At 43.2% G+C, this 23,865-nt stretch overlaps 1 protein-coding gene across 1 annotated transcript; it reads right to left on the reverse strand.

Annotated features, from left to right (window-relative positions):
• Positions 1–1,090: 1,090 nt before the first annotated feature.
• LOC115174476 (glycerophosphocholine phosphodiesterase 1) lies at positions 1,091–22,874 on the reverse strand. The gene is made up of 20 exons (XM_029733027.1): positions 22,748–22,874; positions 21,782–21,874; positions 21,359–21,449; positions 21,035–21,119; positions 19,875–19,950; positions 19,453–19,494; positions 17,379–17,502; positions 16,886–17,141; positions 14,378–14,540; positions 13,714–13,846; positions 13,251–13,305; positions 13,035–13,127; positions 12,654–12,731; positions 12,404–12,443; positions 12,085–12,140; positions 11,909–11,974; positions 11,169–11,305; positions 8,077–8,212; positions 7,808–7,968; positions 1,091–3,247 (listed from the first exon to the last, which is right to left on the reverse strand). Exons 2-20 carry the CDS (start codon positions 21,828–21,830, stop codon positions 3,061–3,063), a joined length of 2,028 nt encoding a protein of 675 aa, XP_029588887.1. The 5' UTR covers positions 21,831–21,874; positions 22,748–22,874; the 3' UTR covers positions 1,091–3,060.
• Positions 22,875–23,865: the final 991 nt, after the last annotated feature.

The following is a 23,865-nucleotide window of genomic DNA, read 5'->3' on the forward strand; positions in this document are numbered from 1 at the left end:
GTCCCCGCAGTGGCGTGGGTCGAGAGCTTCCTCAGTGTCCACATCACTAAGAAATTAACATGATCCACACACACCACCACTGTCATGAAGAAGGCACGGCAATGCCTCTTCCAACCTCAGGAGACTGAAAGGGTTTGGCACAGGCCCTCGGATCCTCAAAAAGTTGCACTGAAATTATCTTGACTGGCTGCATTACGTAACAGGGGCTTTTTATCTTTATTTATTTCACCTTTATTTAACCAGGTAGGCTAGTTGAGAACAAGTTCTCATTTACAACTGCGACCTGGCCAAGATAAAGCAAAGCAGTTCGACACATACAACAACACTATCGCAAGTGTGTACGGCCCAGCACATCACTTGGGCCGAGCTGCCTGCCAGGACCTCTATACCAGGTGGTGTCAGAGGAAGGCCCTAAAAATTGTCAAAGAATTCAGCCACCCAAGTCAGACTGTTCTCTCTGCTCCCGTACGGCAAGCGGTACCAATAGACCAAGTCTGGAACCAACAGGATCCTGAACAGCTTCTGCCCCCAAGACATAAGACTGCTAAATAGTGAACTAAATAGCTACCCGGACTATCTGCATAGACCCTCCTTTGCACTAACTCTTTTGATGCTGCTGCTACTGCTGCTTATTGTCTATCCTGTTGCCTAATAACTTTATCCCTACCTACAGGTCACAGGAGACTGCTGATGGGAGGACGGCTCATAATAATGGCTAGAATGGAATCAAACACATGGAAACCATGTGTTTGATGAGTTCGATACATTCCATTTCAGAAATTACTATGAGCCCACCCTCCCATTTAATGCGCCACCGGCCGCCTGCGCTACTTGTACACATATACCCCAATTACCTCATAACCCTGCATAGTAACTCAGTACTGGATGCCCGTGTATATAGCCAAGTTATCTTTGCTCATTGTGCAATTCTTCCTTTTGTTATCCTTCTATGATTTTTCTAAAACTAAAGGCCTCTAGTGGATGTAAATTCATTAAAAAAACAACATTATTTCTCTAATAAAGCACTCATACAGTACCTACCAGTATGTCCATCGCAAGGTATAAAAGACAGAAACTCCTACAAAAGTAGTACGTTTTTAAATAATTTTATTCATTTCATCTCAGTTAGCTTGCATTGTATTGTCCTGACAGAGTATCAAGGGTGTGACATGAGTGACCCTCAATTCCAGTCACCCATAGCACTCTTTAGGGCATGCATTATGACTCCATATGTAGTCCATACACCTAGGTAGGGGTAAGAGTCTCAAAAGTTATTTATTTTACTTAACGAACTCAGACAGACAGTGCTTGCGTCTATGTTTTCCAGGGATATATCATGGTACACCATTTAGGAAATATAGACTGTTACATCTTCAATGTGCATTTAAACAACAAAAGACTGTGCAAACAAAATACATCCGGTAGGAAAAATGAGTTGCAATGCAGCAGGGAAACTGTGCCATGTGAAACAATCTTGGTCTTCTATTGCATTAATCAGAGTGAGGTATGAAGAGATTCAAACAAGTGGCAGTCAGACTAGTTAATCAATACAACTTCCCAATCAAGGCTTTCTGATGTGTAGCGCAAGCACCGTTAATTCCCTTCAAATCAGCTAGGGAGTGAGAAATGATGTGGATTAGAGCTAGCCAGGACAAAGGGTTACCTATATACCCCTCCCTAATGGTGAACATTGAGCTCACAACTCACCCATACATTTTAAAAGGTGATGCTGAAAGCAAAAAAAAACCAACAAAAAAACAATATGTTTTCAACAGGTCATTAAAGCAATATTAAATGAATCTGTTCAGATTTAGGCACCCTTAGCAACACTTCATTATCTGGTCATCCAATAACGACACTTCATTAATGGCATAGCTCAGGGCAGTCCTAATACAAAATCAGTTTGCACGAGTTTGAGTTCAAATGCACCGTTGAATAAAAAAATAAAAATACACATCAAATTTAAAATTAAAAAAAAATAAAAAAAATCACCTGAGCAAGAGTTTGTCACTGTCCCAAATTATCTTGTTCTATTGAAAATCTATTGTGAATTGTAGCCACTGCCATTAAAAATTATATTAGTAATGTAACAAAAATAACACTGCTATTGTAAAATGCTGGCTTATTTCATATGCGGACAACCATAATGCAGATGCAAAAAAAGAAAAATTCTAGTGTGGCAAATCATTATCCGCATAAAACTACACATTACTTAAATTAAACCAGCAAGCCGAAGGCAAACTGGGCTGTTATCAGTCATGAACTGTAATACGTGTGCACAGATGTCACCAATAAGAAAAGCTCAATCTGGAAAAGCTAATATACAGTATATTTTACCTTGGATTTGTATTTAGCAAATCGGCATAATAAAATATAAACCTCAAAATAAATTCCTTGAGTAGGCATTAATATCTAAGTGAAGACATGTGAATGTGAATTCCTTCATAAAATTGCAACTGAGGTGCATATCCCACAGTCATTCAACTGAAGTCCTAATAACAAACACCAGATGCCGTTTTTTGGCAAAACACCCTCCTCCTTACAGTTAAAACAAACAGCTGCGATAACACATCTGGACACAGCTTGAATATTGCTTCAGTGGACAGAGTGGACGTCAGTTCAGGAAGGGGTTGTCAATATCTGGCCATGCTACAAAAGGACAGAAGGGCTTTTTAAAATCCCCAATGTGATCCCAATCACAAAACCTAATCCCTAATGTAGAAGCAACACTGGGCGAGTAACGCTTGCAGAATGTATACGCTTCTAATTTAAATGAAAACAGGCGTAAGAACGGCAGCTTTGTTAAAGGCTTGGTTCCATTTTCAAGATTGTGCTCCAGTGTGAGCTGCATTAGGATAAAGTGGCTCACGTTGGCAAAAAGTTACTCTTCCAGTGTAGCAGGTGAAAAAAAGACCGTTTTTCTCAGCGTCTAGTGTAGCTCCTATGTAACTCAAACTAAAAAAGGTGTACATTTGCTCATAAATTCTGCCTATAATCATTGCCGCTTCTGTCCTGTCTAGCATGCTTATCTAGAGACAACCTTCGGAGGCAGATAGTTGCTCAGGAAGAGCTGAGGCCTGAGTCGGACTCTGTACTGCCGTTGGGAACCTTGGAGGCGGCGGCGCAGACAGGCGCCTGGCAGGGGATGGAGTAGCAGGAACACACAAAGCTCTTGAGAGTCTCCTGCAGTGTGTGCTGCTCCTCTACTTTGAAGATGTCGGCCTGCTCAACCTGGTCGTCACAGATCCTGTAGTGAAACACAGAAAGGAGCAGAAGAAAAAAAAAGAGAAAGGAGGACAAACATCTGTTATAGGAGCCAAAGATCAAGTCAAGACAGAATTACTGCCGCAGGTACACAATCCTAGTTCAGGATTTAACAGGGAACAAGGATGTTCGAAACACTGTTGAGGTTAATAAGGATTGGAATCTGGTTCCTCAGTGGCTACGTAATGGGTGTCTACATGAAGTGCTAATCTACATGATCAATAGCATGTCAACATAACCTTAACAATAAAATCTAACTCACATTACATGATCAGCTACTGTACAATGTTGTAGCACAAAGCAGGAGGGATTAGCTGCTAGTAATAATCTCAGTGCACACACACCCATGGATCAGATTTCAGCTCATTGTAAAAACAGTTTCTTACAGCCACACTACCTGCCTACGTGACATTCCAAAAAAAACAACCAGTCTCTGTGTGCTGTATACACCATGCACATAACATAAGCCTTTGTCTGGAAATGGTCAATACTAAAAGTGATAAAACAGAAAACAAAATTGATACAAGCATGAATATAAAAAAGGGGCAAACTTTATCCACTACCAAGAGAGTTCATCTATATTATTCGTAGCAGTCTATTTACCGCCACAAACCGATGCTGGCAGTAAGACAGCACTCAACGAGCTGTATAAGGCCATAACAAACAAGAAAATGTTCATCCAGAAGCAGCGGTCCTAGTGGCCAGGGACTTTGATGCAGGGAAACTGAAATACGTTTTACCTAATTTCTACCAGCATGTCACATGTGCAACCCCCCCAAAAATGATAAAAAAGAAATTAAAATAAACTCTAAACCATCTTTACTCGAGACACGTACAAAGCTCTCCCTCTATTTGGCAAATCTGACCATAATTCTATCCTCCTGATTCCTGCTTACAAGCAAAAACTAAAGCAGGAAGTACCAGTGACTAGATCAATACGGGAGTGGTCAGATGACACAGATGCTACGCTACAGGACTGTTCTGCTAGCACAGACCGGAATATGTTCTGGGATTCATCCAATGGCATTGAGGAGTATACCACCTTAATCAATAAGTGCATCGACAACGTTGTCCCCTACGTGCATATCCCAACCAAAAGCCATGGATTACAGGCAACCACCGGCACCGAGCTAAAGGCTAGAGCTGCCGCTGTCAAGGAGTGGGACACTAATCCAGACGCTTATAAGAAATCCCCCTACGCCCTCAGGCGAACCATCAAACAGGCAAAGCTTCAATAAAGGACGAAGATTGAATCCGACTACACTGGCTCTGAAGCTCGTCGGATGTAGCAGGGCTTGAAAACTATTACAGACTACGAAGAGAAACCCAGCCACGAGCTGCCCAGTGACGCAAGCCTGCCAGACAAGCTAAATGCCTTTTATGCTCGCTTAGAGGCAAGCAACACTTAAGCATGCATGAGAACACCAGCTGTTCCAAAAGACTGTGATCACACTCTACGTAGCCGATCTGAGCAAGACCTTTAAACAGGTCAACATTCAAAGCCGCGGGGCCAGACGGATTACCAGGACTTGTACTCAGAGCATGTGCGGACCAACTGGCAAGTGTCTTCACTGACATTTTCAACCTCTCCCTGACCGAGTCTGTAATACCTACATGGTTCAAACAGACCACCATAGTATCTGTACCCAAGAAAGTGAAGGTAGCCTGCCTAAATGACTATCGCCCCGTAGCACTCACGTCAGTAGCAATGAAGTGCTTTCAAAAGCTGGCCATCATGCCGGGAAACCCACTCCAATTCGCATACCACCCCAACAGATCCACAGATGACGCAATCGCACTCCACACTGCCCTTTCCCACCTGGACAAAAGGAACACCCATGTGAGAATGCTGTTCATTGACTACAGCTCAGTGATCAACACCATACTACCCACAAAGCTCATTACTTAGCTAAGGACCCTAGGAATAAACACCTCCCTCTGCAACTTGATCCTGGACTTCCTGACGGGCCACCCCCAAGTGGCAAAGATAGGCAACAACGCATCTGCCACGCTGATCCTCAACACTAGGGCCCATCAGGGGTGGGTGCTTAGTCCCATCCTGTAGTCCCTGTTCACTCACGACTGCGTGGCCAAGCACGACTCCAACACCATTAAGTTTGCAGATGACACAACAGTGGTAGGCCTGATCACCAACAACGATGAGACAGCCTATAGGGAGGAGGTCAGAGACCTGGCAATATGGTGCCAGGACGACAACCTCTCCCTCATTGTGAGCAAGACAAAGGAGCTGATCGTGGACTATAGGAAAAGGAGGGCAGAACAGGCCCACATTAACATCAACGGGGCTGAAGTGGAACAGGTCAAGAATTAAGTTTCTTGGTGTCCACATCACCAACTAACTATCATGGTCCAAACACACCAAGACAGTCGTGAAGAGGGCACGACGACAACTTTTCCCCCTCAGGAGACTGAAAAGATTTGGCAAGGGTCCTCAGATCCTCAAAATGTTGTACGGCTGCACCATCGAGAGCATTCTGACCGAATGCATCACCGCCTGGTATGGTAACTGCTCGGCATCTGACCGTAAGGCGCTACAGAGGGTAGTGCATACGGCCCAGTACATCACTGGGGCCAAGCTTCCTGACATCCAGGACCTATATACTAGGCGGTGTCAGAGGAAGGCCCCAAAAAAATAATTGTCAAAGACTCCAGTCATCAAAGTCATAGACTTCTCTCTGCTATGGCACGGCAAGCGTTAACAAAGCGGCAAATCTAGGACCAAAAGACTAAACAGTTTCTATGCAATATAAATAGTCCAGGTGGCCATTTGATTAATTGTTCAGCAGACTTAAGACTGCTGAACAATTAATCAAACGGCCACCCGTACTATTTACATTTGTTTATACACTGCTGCTACTCGCTGTTTATTATCTATCTATGCATAGTCACTTTACAAAATTACCTCAACTAACCTGTACATTGACCCTGTATATAACCCCATTAATTTTCTTGTGTTACGTTTTGATACGTTTTTTTAAAACTTTAGTTTATTTAGCAAATATATTTTTTAAACTATTTATTGAATTGCATTGTTGGTTAAGGGCTTGTAAGTAAGCACTTCATGATGTATTTGGCGCATGCATTTTATTTGTCAGAGGTGCCAGTTGACCAATCATTGCTTTCCTAATATTTTAATTTAAAGTCTAGTGAAATTTGGCTACACAGTGTCATAAAAAGTGCAAATTATCTCAGGGAAAGCATAACAATGCCAAAATGTGTGGACAACTACCTAGGCTAAGTTAGAAGTCAAATGTCTTGCATCATTGTCATGGAACCCTGCTGGTCTGTTCAAGTTAGTGACCAGACCAGGGACCTTTCATTCAGGCAGTAGTAAGGAGGAACCAATTCGGTGGTGAGTAAATATAAACAGCACCACCAAGAATCAGAGACATTACTGGCGTCAGGAGAATCAGTAGAGACATGATTTGGCCACCAGCTTTAACATACTCTAAAAGAGACACCTTTATCAGCTGCAGGTAGAAATTGCCCTCTCAACCACAGATCTAGGGTCAGATTACATTACTCCCAATTCTTACTTTAATCATAAGGGTTGAAAGAATATCTGACCCTGTATCAGAGGGTAGGGGCAAGTTCTACCAACTCCAAGTTGTGAAAACAACACACAGGGTACTGGAGAAAAGGTCTCTGGTCCATTCCAATGATCAGACACAGCTGGAAGAAATACGGACCTCCGAAAACCAGGAATCCACAGAATGACTTAACCAAACACGTAGGCCATAGTTCAAATGTGTGTCGTTTCCGTAAAAGATGCCTATAGTGCTGAAGCTCTATCTGAGGTCAGGTCACATGACGTGTCTGTTCATTGAATGAAGCCCCTCTCCGACCCAGCCATCTCCATTTTACAGAATGTAACAAATGTATTTTCTTCTGGTTTCTAATTACATAACTATCACTTTCATTAGCTACAGTGGCGGAAGACCAAGTGATTCAATAATAGCCTACTGTGCGTTTTTAGGTTATGTAACCTCTTAACTGATACACTGAATGATTGGGTTCACGCTACACTGACTGAAGCGCTGATGTGTGTGTGTGTGTGTCAGTGAGATTGTGAAACAATGCTGACAGAAGTCCAATCAACAAGTATGAGAGACAGTGTGTATTACAGGCTGTTGATAGTGTGTTTAGAATAAATAGGGAAAAAAAAGAAGAAAAAGTGAGAAAGGAGACTTGTGTACATGTCCCGTGTGGCTCAGTTGGTAAAGCATTGCACTTGCAGCACCAGGGTTGTGGGTTCAATTCCCATGGGGGACCAGTACGAAAATGTATGCATATGTAAGTTGCTCAGGATAAGATCCTGCAAAAATAACCTTTTGAATAGATTGCTGCTACTGTTATACAGAATGGGGTGGTTTCCATTAAACCTAGTTCTGGACAACAACAAAAAAACAGGATCAAATCTCCATCGAAAGTGCCTTTTATTCTAGGAATAGGCTTAATCTGTGTCCAGGAAACCGCCCTTAAATGAGCCAAAATGGATTTACCTGTTCAGCCAGATGTTTACCTGTCATAGATGAGGCCGTCGATGCCCTGCTCCCGTAGCTTGGTCCTGTTGTCGTGATCGTTGTTGAGGTCTCCCCAGCAGAACACCACCAGGCCTTTAGATTGGGCCTCTCGGATGTGCTCCAGGTTCTGAAGCAGCTCCTCTGTGTGGGCACTGACACCCTAGATAGGCAGACGTCAGACGTCAGAGAGTGTCGACTGATCCGCTACATTAGTACAGAGACTAAGTCAATTAACAACTGAACCCTATATCCCAGTTCCACCACTCACCAGGATGTTTTCGCTCTGCGCGAAGCTCATGGCTATCTGTGTGGTCCGACAGCGGATGTCCATGAGCTCAGGATAGGTCTCAGAAATGCCCTGGGTCAGGAACAAGATAGGGTACTTGTTCTGCTTCTGACGAACCCTGGGGGAGAATACAACATTTATGGTTACACTTACACTTCACCCTGTGGAACGGTCGTTAAGACACTAACAGCTTACAGACAATTAAGGTCACAGTTATGAAAACTTAGGGCACTAAAGAGGCCTTTCTACTGACTCTGGAAAAACACCAAAAGAAAGATGCCCAGGGTCCCTGCTCATCTGCGTGAACGTGCCTTAGGCATGCTGCAAGGAGGCATGAGGACTGCAGATGTGGCCAAGACAATAAATTACAATGTCCGTACTGTGAGACTCCTAAGACAGCGTTACGGGGAGACAGGACAGACAGCTGATCTTCCTCGCAGTAGCAGACCACGTGTAACAACACCTGCACAGGATCGGTACATCCGAACATCACACCTGCGGGACAGGTACAGGATGGCAACAACAACTGCCCAAGTTACACCAGGAACAATCCCTCCATCAGTGCTCAGACTGTCCACAATAGGCTGAGAGGCGCTGGACTGAGGGCTTGTAGGCCTGTTGTAAGGCAGGGCCTCACCAGACATCACCGGCAACAACGTCGCCTATGGGCACAAACCCACCCTCGCTGGACCAGACAGGACTGGCAAAAACTGCTCTTCACTGACGAGTCACGGTTTTGTCTCACCAGGGGTGATGGTCGGTGTCGCCTTTATCGTCAAAGGAATGAGCGTTACACCGAGGCCTGTACTCTGGAGCGGGATCGATTTGGAGGTGGAGGATCCGTCATGGTCTGGGGCGGTGTGTCACAGCATCATTGGACTGAGCTTGTCGTCATTGCAGGCAATCTCAACGCTGTGCGTTACAGGGAAGACATCCTCCTCCCTCATGTGGTACCCTTCCTGCAGGCTCATCCTGACATGACCCTCCAGCATGACAATACTACCAGCCATACTGCTCGTTCTGTGCGTGATTTCCTGAAAGACAGGAATGTCAGTGTTCTGCCATGGCCAGTGAAGAGCCCGGATCTCAATCCCATTGAGCACGTCTGGGACCTGATGGATCGGAGGGTGAGGGCTAGGGCCATTCCCCCCAGAAATGTCCGGGAACTTGCAGGTGCCTTGGTGGAGGAGTAGGGTAACATCTCACAGCAAGAACTGGCAAATCTGGTACAGTCCATGAGGAAGAGATGCACTGCAGTACTTAATGCAGCTGGTGGCCACACCAGACACTGACTGTTACTTTTGATTTTGACCCCCCCTTTGTTCAAGGAACACATTATTCAATTTCTGTTAGTCACATGTCTGTGGAACTTGTTCAGTTTGTCTCAGTTGTTGAATCTTATGTTCATACAAATATTTACACTTGTTAAGTTTGCTGAAAATAAACACAGCTGACAGTGAGAGGACGTTTCTTTTTTTGCTGAGTTTACTTATATATTCTTATTCCATCCCTTTACTTAGATGTGTGTATTAGGTTGTTGTGGAATCGTTAGATATTGCTGTACTGTCGGAACTAGAAGCACAAGCATTTCACTACACTCGCAACAACATCTGCATGTGACCAATAAAATGTTAAATTTGATAAAGCCTTTATAACAGGCACATAAAACATTTGTCATAGGCAGTCCCACATTCAAATTACAACTGTGCAAACTAGGCTTCGGTTCAGCAGGCTAACACGATTTCTGGATAAATAAATCAGAGCAAGTTTAGTCTCACTCAGTAGTTTACCTGACGAAGTACAATCCTGTAAATTTTTTGGTTTAAGTATTATTTATATTCCTAAAACAAATTGAAAATGACACTGTTGCTGCTTCCGGTTGTCTTGGATTTCTGCCCAGTGTCAAAACAATATGCTGAAATAGGTTGTTATAATTTGAAGACCTAAATATAAAATGTATGTGTGGAGTATCAAACGTGTTCAGGTAACTTGTATTTTGCTAAATACCTTAACACTGCACACGCACCAAAATGTAACAAGCATCCACTCGAGCTGAAATTGATTAGCTAGTTCTAACTGTAATCCATAGCGCTAGCCAGCCACTTATATACAGAGAGCGCTGCAAGTTTCACATGCTATTTGGGTTGCTAATTGGTCGCACTGGTGTGAGCTGCACATTCTACCTGGACACCTGAATCAAAACATCCTATTTTTTTGCAACCATGAATTTGTTAAACAGTAAAGTGCATTATCCTCATGCCCTGCCGCTGTGCCTGCCTTCTGTAATGAGCGAGCCACGCACACCATCTCCCCCCTTGTGTGCCCCTATAAGATTTCAAAATTCAATTGTAAGAAGAAAAATTACTCACCGGCCATGGCAAGTGCACTAAGCCTCAATGCAAAGTTGTTTTTAGGACATTGCATTTACTGTTAGATTAATACATAGCTACTAGCAGTAGGTGTTATATTTAGAGTTAGCGATCTAGCTAATGTGTTTTGAGTTTCTACTTCCTCAGGTGGTGAATTGGCACCAATTGAATTAGACCTATATATAATACTAGTGCACATAAAAATTGTGCCTTATTGTCAACCCATAATTCATGACAATCACTGGATTAGGGTGCATATCAAAATATTTTTAATCATGCATTCCTACTTGGACATGTTAGATGTAACAACTTACTTATTGAATATCATCTCAATAGTCTATTACACGTGTTAATAAAGCATTGTGAAATGACTTTATAAGAGGACTCAAATTTATTGTATTGTAGGACCCTGCACAATTTTTGGGGGGAGGGTGCCACCAACTGAAAAGGTCAGTGGAGCCCTGCAGACACTTGTAGAATCTATGCCAATGGGCATTGAAGCTGTTGGTGGGTGGCCAAACGCCCTATTAAGAAACTGGTGTTTCCTTTTATTTTGGCATTTACCTGCATGTTGACACTCACACTACTTTAACAATTTAGATGAACCTTTTATCCTCAATGACAATTTAACGGGGCGTTCAAGACTAGAGCTTCCATAGTGACTGCGCAGCAGGCTGAAAGTTCGACGCCCCGAGTAGTGCTTACATGGTGCAGACGTCAGGGTCGAAGCAGGAGAAGACGATGCGTCTCTTGCCGGCTCTCTGCAGCACACAGCTCAGTATGATGTCCAAGAACAGGTTCATGTTGAAGTAGGAAGAGAGGTTTCCTTCCCACGAACCATCCTGTTGAAGGCAATACAACAAAGTTCCAATGTGAGAAGGGTTGTTACCATCTGACCATGTTTGGATTTACAAAAGTACAAAGCTTTCCTATTTCCCTTTGAACCACGAGCCCCAAACCTAAAAGAACAAATAGCTGTCTGAGATGGCAATTTGTTTTGCAAAATCAAAAATGACCTGCATATTATGCGAGAGCTTGCAAATTTGACCAATCAGCACATCTCCGCATAAAAGAGTTAAATCATCGCATAAAACGAACCCATCGCTGCAGTCCAAAGAGGGCTTGCAATGTCAACCAATCAACGCACATTTACTGTATAATATGGTTCAATCAAGCCACACGTCAAACTTCTTCCCTCAGCGCATTTTCGCGACAAATTGCTCAAATTCAGCACCTATTGCCTTGCAAAAATGTCAGAATTGCCGCAGCAAATATCAAGCAATTTTGTGCGCAAACATCACCAAAATTCCCTTTAGAAATCGAGGAGATACTGAAATAGGTTATAGGTCGGTTCAGATAGGACAAAAGTGGCTGTATTTTCTGGCATGGCCAACTAATGACGTCCCATCTTCTCATTACCAGTATCACGGACTGGCTGTACATACCTTCATCTGACAAATCCACTTCAGCTCGATGTTGAAGCCCACATTTTCAGGCACTGCATGGAAGATCTGGAACATGACATAGGAAAGCAGTTGTAATAGAACCTCAAGGGTGGGATAAGCTAGTCCACACGTTCAGAAACCTCGCAAGTGGCGAGGTCGACTAGGAGGTCTTTTACCTGTGAGAATGAAGGGAAGGGCTGGTGTTCGTCAACCTCTTCCTCGTCATCGTCGTCTAAGAAACAAAGCGGGAGTAAACCACGCACTTCACCATACACACCTATACACAGCACCTGCTCTGTTGGTTCACGTTCAACTGCTTTACACAATGACGCAAGCAGAGGACATTGGTTTGTTCTTCATACCAATTGGAATTATTGTCGGTTTATCTATAACTTCTCAAACAACTATGGCTTTGCAAGAGTAGAGGAGGATGAAAGGATTGTTTGCCTTAAGGATAAATAATTTAGGTAGTTAATGAAATGGAAGATAATATACCTTTGTGGTCGTTCACCTTCAAGGCAGAAGCATGGCCCAGCTGTAGATCAAACACAAAAGTCATCCTTCATATCACGTCACATCGGCCTATTCTTAAAATAATGAAAAACCACAGACTACATAAGACTAAAATCAAATCAAGAAATCCACATACTGTCTTCAACAGGACTCTTCATATGAACTGTTCAACAATTGGCTTCTGAGTGTATTCACTAGTAAAGGAGAAGCCAGTAGCTAGCAGAGCTTTTACCTTCAGCTGCTGCAGCTGGTCATATGTGAGATCTTTGACCGGAACTTCAAACAGCTCCAAAGAGTGCTTGTCTCCTTTCTGACAGGAGGAAGACAGGAAAAAGTAAAGCAGGGATGCTGTACAGCAGGGTTTCCCCAAACTCGGTCCTGCGGGCCGTCCCTGGGTACACGTTCTGGTTTTTGCCCTAACGCTACACAGCTGACTCAAATAATGAGATAGTTATTTGAATCAGCTGTGTAGCACCAGGACTAAAAAAAACATGCACCCAGTGGGGGGTTGCAGGGGGGGTTGCAGGCCTGAGTTTGGGAAACACTGCTGTACAGAGTGCATTGGGTGGTATTGTTGAAACAGAAAAACTGGATTTGTTCTGTTGTCGTTGACCTTCTTAGTGGAGATGCAACAGGTGAGATCGTGGTACACGATGGGGACACAGTCCTTGGAGAGATGGACGTCAAACTCCACATAGGCAGCCCCCTGCAGAAACACACATGCAGTCAACTCTGATGCGACCACAGATCAGAGACACATTTAGAGGGTCAAGAGGAAAATGTGTTTCTTTTTCTTCTTTTTTTTTTAACTCCACGTGGGAATACTCACATGATTGGCAGCACTTTTGAACGAAGCAATGGTGTTCTCCCTGACTTTGGTATGTCTGAAAAACAAAACCAGACATTTTTAGGCCAAAACCAAAGACAAACAGAGACATCCAAATCACAATGTACAGTATAACAGATACACTTCATACTTCACAAGATTACGTCTGTATGATCAGACTACTAGTTAATGACCTGCACGCTAACACACACAACTCCTAACTGAGATTCAGAGGCACGTCTTTGCTGTTCGTTGACCGTGACTTCCTCTGTTGATGCGCACGCTGACCAGCAACTTTGAAGTCATACGGGACAGAACAATTGCGTTCAAACATTCAATAAACAAAGTATGAAAGGGTCTTTGTGTTCTCATGAGTAGGCCCTTCCTAGAGTCCTGCTTCAACACACGTACACATTTAAGAATTTCTAATACTCTATTATGCAAGGCTTGTGCGCGTTTCTCTCACTTGGCTGCGTGTGTGCTGCCGGCCCCTCTGTGGCCAACGTCCAGGGGGGCACTCCTCTTCCTCCAGTACTTGGTGAAGGAGGAGCTCATGTCACACTGCAGTCCCTCGATAGGACGGATCACCAGGTAGTCCACTGGAATAGAAAAATACATTGTTTAAAAAAAATAAAATAAAAAAAAAAGGTGAAGTGTACTCATTTACTTTCATCTAAGCTTTATTTTTACCAGGGAAACATCTTAACTAACCCTCTGGCCCCAAGTCATCTCAAGTCAGCCAACCCTTTATTTATATTCTAGTTCCTGGTTTCCCATCTTGTTTGACATTTACACGCTAAAGGGAAAGTTGATTGCTTACGTCGGGAAAAGGTCTGCGGGAGGAACTATATGCGCCGACTTACAATACTCTAATTGCACGTCTGGTAAAAATTCAAAGACCTGTCAGCCAATACAGGCTGCATCCTAGTGATTGATTTATGTTTAGTACATCCTCTGTCACTCTTAGGGAAATATAGAAGTTCAATAAGTCCCGTATCCGAACCAAGTTTTGTGCAAATTCCCCATTGATATCAATACCCGATTTACATGGGTGTATCTCAAGCAACTTAGTTGAAAAGTTCTCTATGCTTTTACCAGACTACTTGTTGCGGAGGGGTAGGGTTGCTCACCTCTGACTTTGCCCAGGGTCTGTCTGGAGTTGCGTTTCATGATGGGCAGAGTGACCACACCCGTGTCCTTGCCACTCTCCACAAAGAATGAGGAGAGGAGGCAGGCCGTACCCGCCGTCCCTGGGTGGGCGTCCCCTGGCATCACATGCTCGCCCATGTCCTCCTGTAGAGGGGAGGAAAGGGTTAATACACTCACTATCGTACACATACAGCGCCAGATGCTCACTTCTTGGTACAATAGTGGTTTGGGAGCACACCTACAAATCAAAATGTGGTTTACACAGATTTGCAAATGGTAAATCGCAGATGCAACGAAATGTTTGTTTCTAGCTCCAACATTGCAGTAATACCTAGCAACACAAATCAAAAATGTTAAATATCAGAACGAGTGATATACATAAAGACAGTGTAAAAGTGTGTTCAGAAGTTACATAGGATGAGCCAAGACTAGAATTCGTCACACAGACAGGCTGTCCCCGAAAACAAAATTAGAATCTTGATTGACTGAAAAGTCTGTTATTTCAACCTTTTTTTCTTTATGTGCATTTTTCAATAGACACACCCTGTGTGTTCTAATACAATCAACTAAACTTGGCAAAAAAAAACATCCTCAGTCAACTGCGTTTATTTTCAGAAAACTTAACATCTGTAAATATTTGTATGAACATACGAGTCAGACATAAACTGTACAAGTTCCACAGACATGTGACTAACATAAACGGAATAATGTGTCCCTCAAAGGGGAGGGACAAAATCAAAAGTAACAGTCAGTATCTGGTGTGGCCACCAGCTGCATTAAGTACTGCAGTGCATCTCCCCGTCATGGACTGCACCAGATTTGCCTGTTCTTCCTGTGAGATGTTACCCCACTCTTCCAAGGCACCTGCAAGTTCCCTGACATTTCTGGGGGGGGAATGGCCCTAGACCTCACCCTCCAATCCAACAGGTCCCAGATGTGCTCAATGGGATTGAGATCCGGGCTCTTCACCGGCCATGGCAGAACCCTGACATTCCTGTCTTGCAGGAAATCACGCACAGAACGAGCAGTATGGCTGGTGGCATTGTCATGCTGGAGGGTCATGTCAGGATGAGCCTGCAGGAAGGGTACCACATGAGGGAGGTGGAGGTCTTCCCTGTAACGCACAGCATTGAGATTGCCTGCAATGACAACAAGCTCAGTCCAATGATGCTGTGACACACCGCCACCTCCAAATCGATCCCGCTGCAGAGTACAGGCCTCGGTGTAACACTCATCCAACCATCACCCCTGGTGAGACAAAACCACGACTCATCAGTGACGAGCAGTTTTTGCCAGTCCTGTCTGGTCCAGCGATGGTGGGTTTGGGCCCATAGGCCACGTTGTTGCCGGTGATGTCTGGTGAGGCCCTGCCTTACAACAGGTCTACAAGCCTTCAGTCCTGCCTCAGTCTATTGCAGACAGTCTGAGCACTGATGGAGGGATTGTGCGTTCCTGGTGTAACACGGGCAGTTGTTGTTGCCATCCTGTACCTGTCCCGCAGGTGTGATGTTCGGATGTACCGATCCTGTGCAGGTGTTGTTACACGTGGTCTGCCACTGCGAGGACGATCAGCTGTCCGTCCTGTCTCCCTGAAGCTCTGTCTTAGGCGTCTCACGGTACGAGCATTGAAATGTATTGCCCTGGCCACATCTGCAGTCCTCATGCCTCCTTGCAGCATGCCTAAGGCACATTCAGACAGATGAGCAGGGACCCTTGTGAGAGTCTGTTTCTCAAACTAGACATTAATGTACTTTTCCTCTTGCTCAGTTGTGCACCGGGGCCTCCCACTCCTCTTTCTATTCTGGTTAGAGACAGTTTGCGCTGTTCTGTGAAGGGAGTAGTACACAGCGTTGTACGAGATCTTCAGTTTCTTGGAAATTTCTTGCATGGAATAGTCGTCATTTCTCAGATCAAGAATAGACTGACGAGTTTCAGAAGAAAGGTCTTTGTTTCTGGCCGTTAAGATTCTGTAATTGAACCCACAAATCCTGATGCTCCAAACACTCAACTAGTCTAAAGGCGGACAGTTTTATTGCTTCTTTAAAATCAGTACAACAGTTTTCAGCTGTACTAACATAATTGCAAAAGGGTTTTCTAATGATCAATTAGCCTTTAAACTTGGATTAGCTAACACAACGTGCCATTGAAACACAGGAGTGATGGTTGCTGATAATGGGCCTCTGTACGCCTATGTAGATATTCCATTAACAATCTGCCGTTTCCAGCTACAATAGTCATTTACAACATTAACAATGTCGACACTGCATTACTGATCATTTCTGATTTTACATGGGGGGAAAAAATGTAAATTATAATAAATTTTCCTTCAAAAACATTTCTAAGTGACCCCAAACTTTTGAACAGTAATCTTTTTTTTATATAATTACACACAGTAAAATAGTATGTAAACATTACAACACAAAGCAGTTGTTTCCGTAGTGCTCATAATAGTCAACTGGCGAATATATTGATCCTGCTGTGAACTGTACCTCAAAGAAGTCGAAGGTGAGTTCTAGGTTGTCGGGGTCCATGGTGTGGATGATGTACTCTGTCCACTGTGAGGCCTCCAGGGCATAGCCACACTCAGGCTGGGAGTGGCGGGACTTGTATCCATCTTCACTGATCATACTGGTCTCCAGCGTGGTGGTCATCTTGTGCCACGACGCTGCACTCTGCTCCGGCTCTTCATCATCTTCATCATCCTCCTCCTCCTCCTCCTCTACACCCTCGAGCGTCAGCTTGATCCTGGGGACAGATGGGAAAGGTCACAGGTCAAGAGAGGTCAAAAGGGGAGAGGATCTGAAAAAGCCTGACTATGACCGATAGACTAGTGTATTTACAGCTGCATATTTCATCCACAAAGGTGTAGCTATTTATTTTAAAGCGATACTTGGTTTGATCCCATAAGTTTGTTTGGAATCATTTCTATAGGCATTAGCGTAAATTCTTAAATTTAATAGGAGCCACGTCTCTTCCTCTCACCTGAAGCGAGACTTCTTGTATTTCTTCTTGGTGATGGATACGGGAGACATCTTGGAGAAGTGCAGACGCAGACGGATCTCTGTCTGGCACGTCAGCCACCCAGAGTCCATACACACGGAGCCGTCTGCAGAGAGGAGTTGCAGGGAAACGTGTGGTAAGCATTCGGGCACAAAATGGCTACCGTTGAATCACCCAGGTGAGTAACAGTACATATTGGTGGTGGATGAGGTTAGCTATCTGCAAAACAACGCAAAGCACTTTGAGAAAAGAGCTATGGGGAATAAAAGTAATTTATCAAACACTGAGTCAACTGTAGGATGGGGAGACAGTCAAATTCACATCAATCAGTATGTTCTACTACCAGATAACTAACCGTCTGTAATGGGGAAGTGTTTTACATGTAATCTGCGGAGAGTTAAGTTCCACCAAAGGATTCATACCTCAGTTACTTAGTATAGGCTCCTACAGTATTTTCTTTAAGTACTTAGTCTGTGATTAGCAGTTTATGAGCCCTTAGTTAATCTTCATCTTGTTTTTAGGACCCGATCCCGACATAATGTAGGCCTTTCCTACGCACTTCTCAGTATTTGGTATTCAGACTTACCTTATTTAGTCGCATAACACGCTCTGCAGGTGTGGCTACCTTGCGCACACTGACTATATGTCATTCAACAGCTGAAAACCCTCCCACTTGCTGGGCCAACTGATTCTCCTGGAGTTTCTCGGTTCAATAGGGTTTTCAGTACATTTATCTTCAGCCATCCCTTTAAATACGGTGCACATTTTGATTCGAATTTTGTCGACATAGTCAATAGAAAACGGGGTCAGAATATAGGGATTAATGAAAGAAATCCACTATGCTTATTAATCTACGTTTCAGCCCCAAATGGTATTTTATTTAAGTATTTTATAAATACTCTGATTTTGTTGATCATTTACGCACATTTTAGGATTAGGAGCGCATGTATGAATCATAAAAAATTAAATAAAAAAGGCTCTCCAAACAGCTACGCATGTAATACTGTATATTGATTAAAAAAAAAATTAAATGACAGTGGTTTGATTCATCCTGAAATTTGTCCTGTTCCAAGTTCAATCCATGAAATACTGGAAGGTGGAAATAAGCATAATGGGCGTTGAAGAATAATCCTATCAATCATAGAACTGTGACAGAGGTCCAGTCCGTGCGAACCGCCCGTGAACCGTGCGCCAGGCTCCAGGTTTAACCCACTACGTGTGGACCGAGTTCCACAATGATTCTAATAGGCTACATGTCCCAAATTATTGCACAACGTTAGTCTAATATGATCCACTAATATTAGCCACCCGCAGGAATAATTTACGAGGATGTGACAGAGGATATAAAGGTCAACGGAATTGAATTATGCAAAAAACGAATGTGGGTATTACTGACGGTGGCTCCAGATAGTGATACAAGTTGTAAAATAAAACAGGCCGGGCTTTAGAAAACATTCTAAAGTGCATACAGCAACTCGGCAGGTTCAGCGCTACAGAAAAAGCCTATAGCTTGGGTCTGCAAATTCTATCCACACAAATTATAAAGGGAACATGAGAGCACAGCTAAAAATGTTGACGCTTTTCCCACTTGGAACCGGTAGGTTTGCGAGACCATATTCATTGTTTCCTTGTGCGTAAAGGTGGTGGAATTAAAAAAGGTCAGAATATGACGCACTGGTAGACACCGCGCGCCCCTTCATTTATCCGAGCGCCACCTCAAACAAATAGTGGGTGAAAAGCATGCTATTCTCATGCTTACGTTCAAGGTCAGACTACGCATAAAGAGAAAAGCACATCAAAAGGAATAATGTTTCATTTACGCGTGCTTAACTCTGGTCGGGATCTGGGCCTTAGTGCATAACAAAGGACTACCCTGATGTCTTTGCATTCAATGTCAAATTGGCTTTTTCCTAGTTCACCTGTGCAATGGGGTGAAGAAGAGATTGCAATTATATGTTACCATTACACGGCCAATGTAGTTTCCATACAACAGCGAGACATAATGATTATTTCCCTAAATGGATTAATCAAGACGTGATGTAATTGTTTGACTTACTGTGGAATCCAAATTGGCCATCGTCAATATCAAGGTGCGATTCTGCAAGATAATAAACAGGCATGAGGCCTTTTGCAAACAAACCATTTCTCTCATTTCAACCACGATACACAACATACCAAACACCCAACAACAGCACAAAAAGGTTTGTTTTAAACATTGTTGTCCAAAATGTGTCAGGTAGAAGGATTTAGGAAAAAAATATGGTTTATTCAATTGTTTACTATTCAGCTGATTTTGAATGATCTTTGTCTGAGTTTGTTTTGTCTGAGTTTGAGTGGTCACATCGACTAGCGTTTCCTCCGCTCTAGAACATTCTAGTTAAAAACAACACAATGTGGCCTCCAATCCCCTTGCCTCAGCAAAGCATAGATACTGTACATTCCCCCAAACCAAGCCGGGTATTGTTCTGGTGTATATACCTGTGGGGTTCATCAGACGTGGCTGCTGATGGGTCTCCCACTTAGTGACTATCACCTGACAGGGACCACCTGCACTCTGCAATGCCAATGTTTAGTACAGCGTTAAGACTTCCCAAATACAGTCAACGTTCACTTTGGGCTCAAAAGGTATAAATCACCAATTAGGAAGCCACTATTGGTTGAAATCTGAAAAAGGGATTCATTAGTCGGTAGGTGGAAAAACTTGAGCATCATCTCCTCATCTACGCTAAAACATTTAACCGTCTGAGATTTTGTACGTTTTTATTTATTTTAATTAGCAAAGTTGATCTGCTACAGTACTTGGTATTAAGGGTTAGATCTGCCATTAAATGGTGCAAAGTAAACAAAGCCTTTAAATGACAAACTGTAAAAACAATCAACGTGCTGTACGTGGTGATGGTTTTAGACCCCAGAGACGTGAAATGCTTCATTACAACTGGCCTATCTGAATGTGTGGGCTTTACCCACGAGTCAAGATTGCATGCTCTTTGACGAGTTAGTAATGCCGTTTGTCCGATGGCAGTAGTTCAGAGCAGGCGGAGAGAAGGCACAGTTCAAATGAGTTTGTTTCGCCTCGTTTCAACGTCGCATCACGGGTGTGATAGCGTTGCTTCATAAGCTGCTGTCTGTAGGACATATAACAGCCTGACGCTCTCTCTGTACGAGGAAAAGCTTTTTTTTTTTTTTTTAAATGGTGTAATTTGAACGTCCAAGACGGCCGTATAAGAGAACGTTACATAGTGACAATAATTGGAGTGTTGAAGAACACGCTGTGTGTGTTCCAACTTCCAAGTCTGTCCTAGCGCATCGTTAAATAACATGGGGGGAGAGGCTCACGTCCAGTGCCCAAATCCAACCTCAGCTATAGCCAGCTGGCAGAGCTCCAGGCATGGACGCTCTCCTCTGAGCATTATGGAAAAACTGCACCGAGGTGAGCTAGAGGGGGATCAACACAGATGTGGGGAAAGAGAGCTAAATAACCCATGAATGATCTTAAAAACTGCTGTAGCGTAGCTAATCTAATGCTTTCTAATGTTATGGTACTAGAATTTGAATAGGCCATACACAATCAAATAGGTAATTTCTTTAATATGTCCGATTACTTCACATGCTGACCGTACATAAAAAGATGAGCTCACCTTTGACTCCAGGAAGTGGCCTTTGAAGTAACGATAGGTTGAAACAGCACCTCTGGGCACACTGACGGTCCTCTTCCACAATGTCCTGGGGAGGAACATAATATTTACTTTTTACATTTTAGTCATTTAGCAGACGCTCTTATCCAGAGCGACTTACAGTGGGGAGTGCATACATTTTCATACTGGTCCCCCGTGGGAATCGAACCCACAACCCTGGCGTTGCAAGCGCCATGCTCTTACCATCTGAGCTACACAATGTTGAATTACTTAAACACAGGGAAACCGTTCAGATCATAGCATATTCAGAAGTTTAGTGATATTTACCCATCGTGTTCAACCAGTTGTAGGGTCACAGCTCTTTGATGGCACCAGCCTCCTAAAGCTTCACAGCTACCAACCACAGCTATCACCTCACCTAGTCATACAGCATATTATTACGTTCAATTAAATGAGTCATAACTGTACACACTCACCCCACACACTCTCTCTCTCTCTCTCTCTCTCTCTCATCAGGCTCTAATGATCAAGTGCTTTTCAGCTAAACTCTCGTGGACAAACTACGTAAATCGAGCATCTGACCAAATTACTCAAGATTTTAGTTTCCGGGTCAGCTAACTGAGATGAACTAAAAGCTGACATTCCTGACTGTCTGGTTCGCTGTCAATCTTTCTGTCTAAAGTTGTCTTGAATTGAATAGTCTTCTTGTTTCAGATGAGTCTGCTGCCCTGCAGTAGGGGTTGGTCTTACCTGGGGATGTGTCTCCCCTAACTGCCAAAGTCACTTGAGTTGTCTCCATAGTTGACACAGGCACAAACAAGGACAATTGCAGGCGCAATCAAGCTGGAAAACCAGGAACTTAATGGTAAAACAGGCATAAATTTAGGCATAGATTTAGTGGATTAACAAAGCTGTGCTGGGTGGTAGAACCTCTATGACTGGACCAGAATATGGCCTTGGATACTCAACATCTCCTGTAAAGCCAGATTCTGGTTCAATCCGACTATCAACACAACCACTCGGGCTAGCTAGTTAGCTACTAAGATAAACAGATCAAAGGTTAGTATTAGAGCATCCCCAAGACTGATGCATCTATAGAACACGCCCGTTTGTAGTGCTAAAATGAAAACGAGTTAGCCCCATGGCTTGTTGGTGCAGTGCAGGGGAAATAAAATGTGGGGTTTTGGATAAATGCGGAAAATAAGGTCTGATGTTAACACTGGTTTAGTAGATGTTATACTTTTTTTTTTTCTATGACATAACCAGTCAGTTCACATTACCTTTAGCAAAATGTTTAAACATTGATGAAATCAAAAACGAGCACATACATTTCCCCATAGGCTTTGACCAATACACAAAATCACTGGCTTTGACCAACGAGCCACGGCAGAGTTAGTGCACACAAAGACTCCACTACTGTTACTGTCCGACCAGACAGCCCAATTCCGGATTTGTTAACAAAAAACAGACACTACTGTAGCTAGCCATGCAAACCAGCTGTTTACCGTAAATGACTTAACTAGTTACTCCTTTTGCGCCAACCCGGGCAGGCAGCTAACATCGACAGTTACGTTACCTAACTACTAACGTTAACGCGCTAGCCATTGTAGCACAACAACATCGACTTTACTTTTTCTAGCTACAAAACTGAAATAACCATTACAACTTAGCAATATCGTAAAATAAAAAATAAAATCACAGAAGGTATCAATTTACCTTAATTTATCAGCAGACAGCTCTTGCTCGATGTGGTAGATTTGTCATATTTGTTGACAACGTTTGTAGCTACTGCGAAGCAGCCTTCTGGTCACCGGCGTGACATGAGCAGCATTAGTGGTGAGCAAAGATCGTTGAATAGCCTTCAAAATAAAAGTCAAACAAACGGATCCAAATAGTGGAATTATGCAATAATTGGACTAGGGCTGTTCAATGTCGGCACTGGAGGGCCGAAACACTTGTCGTTCTTCTTCAAATTAGGGACTAATTCAGACCTGAGACACCAGGGTAGGGCTATTAACTACCAAGTAGAAACAAAAACCAGAAGTGTTTTGGCCCTCCAGGACCAACATTGAACAGCCCTGGACTAGATCAGGTTTTCCCAAACTCGGTCCCGGGGCCCACCCTGGGTACACGTTTTGTTTTTTACCCTAGCACTACACAGCTGTTTCAAATAATCAACTCATCATCAAACTTTGATTAGTCATTGCAAGATGGTCTACAACCAATGATCCATATAAAACCCATATTGCCGATGCTATATGTATGGTCTTTGAAGCCACCGGACAACCATATTGGCACTCCCTAGTAGGAGCAGTTCCTCCTTAGGAATGAATGGAATTCTACAGTATTTCATTTAAATGTTTCAAGGACAAAATGACATTTATTTAAGCATTTTTGTTGTTGTAGTGGTGACTGTCACATTAGTATTCTCCAAAAAAAAAAACGTTAAGTATTTTTTTTCTATATTTAGCTCACATAATATAATTTATAATGATGCATTAAAGTGTCTGTAATAGAATAAACATGTCAAAAACGAATGCAGACATTAATTAATGCATTTCTATAGCTTCCAAAATATGTTTGACAATTGAGGAGCGGTGCCAAGATGGCTGTGCGGTGGCTGCCTGGTCACATCACAGGCCATAGCCTGGTGCACCTCGGTTCAGACAAATCGAACTCGTCCATTTGTCCTGCCATAATGATTAGATAGAGATCAATAAACAAAAATGGAATATGCTTGCTTTGCCTGAGTTTCCATTTGATTACAGCTATCACTGAAATGTAAAAGCAGGAAATACTAAATGAAGATTAAACGAAGACTGTTTACTTAGGCC

The sequence above is a fragment of the Salmo trutta genome, chromosome 35 (genome assembly GCF_901001165.1).
Source record: "Salmo trutta chromosome 35, fSalTru1.1, whole genome shotgun sequence".
NCBI classification, from domain to species: domain Eukaryota; kingdom Metazoa; phylum Chordata; class Actinopteri; order Salmoniformes; family Salmonidae; genus Salmo; species Salmo trutta.

What these genes read in the sequence shown, in the direction of transcription:
- LOC115174476 (XM_029733027.1), bottom strand. Translation starts at nt 21,830, where the DNA reads ATGGAGACAACTCAAGTGACTTTGGCAGTTAGGGGAGACACATCCCCA. An exon ending in ACGTCTGATGAACCCCACAG is followed by an intron (nt 19,495 to 19,874) that starts GTATATACACCA and finishes ATTATCTTGCAG; the next exon opens with AATCGCACCTTGATATTGAC. An exon ending in GACGGCCTCATCTATGACAG is followed by an intron (nt 3,248 to 7,807) that starts GTAAACATCTGG and finishes GTTTCACTACAG; the next exon opens with GATCTGTGACGACCAGGTTG.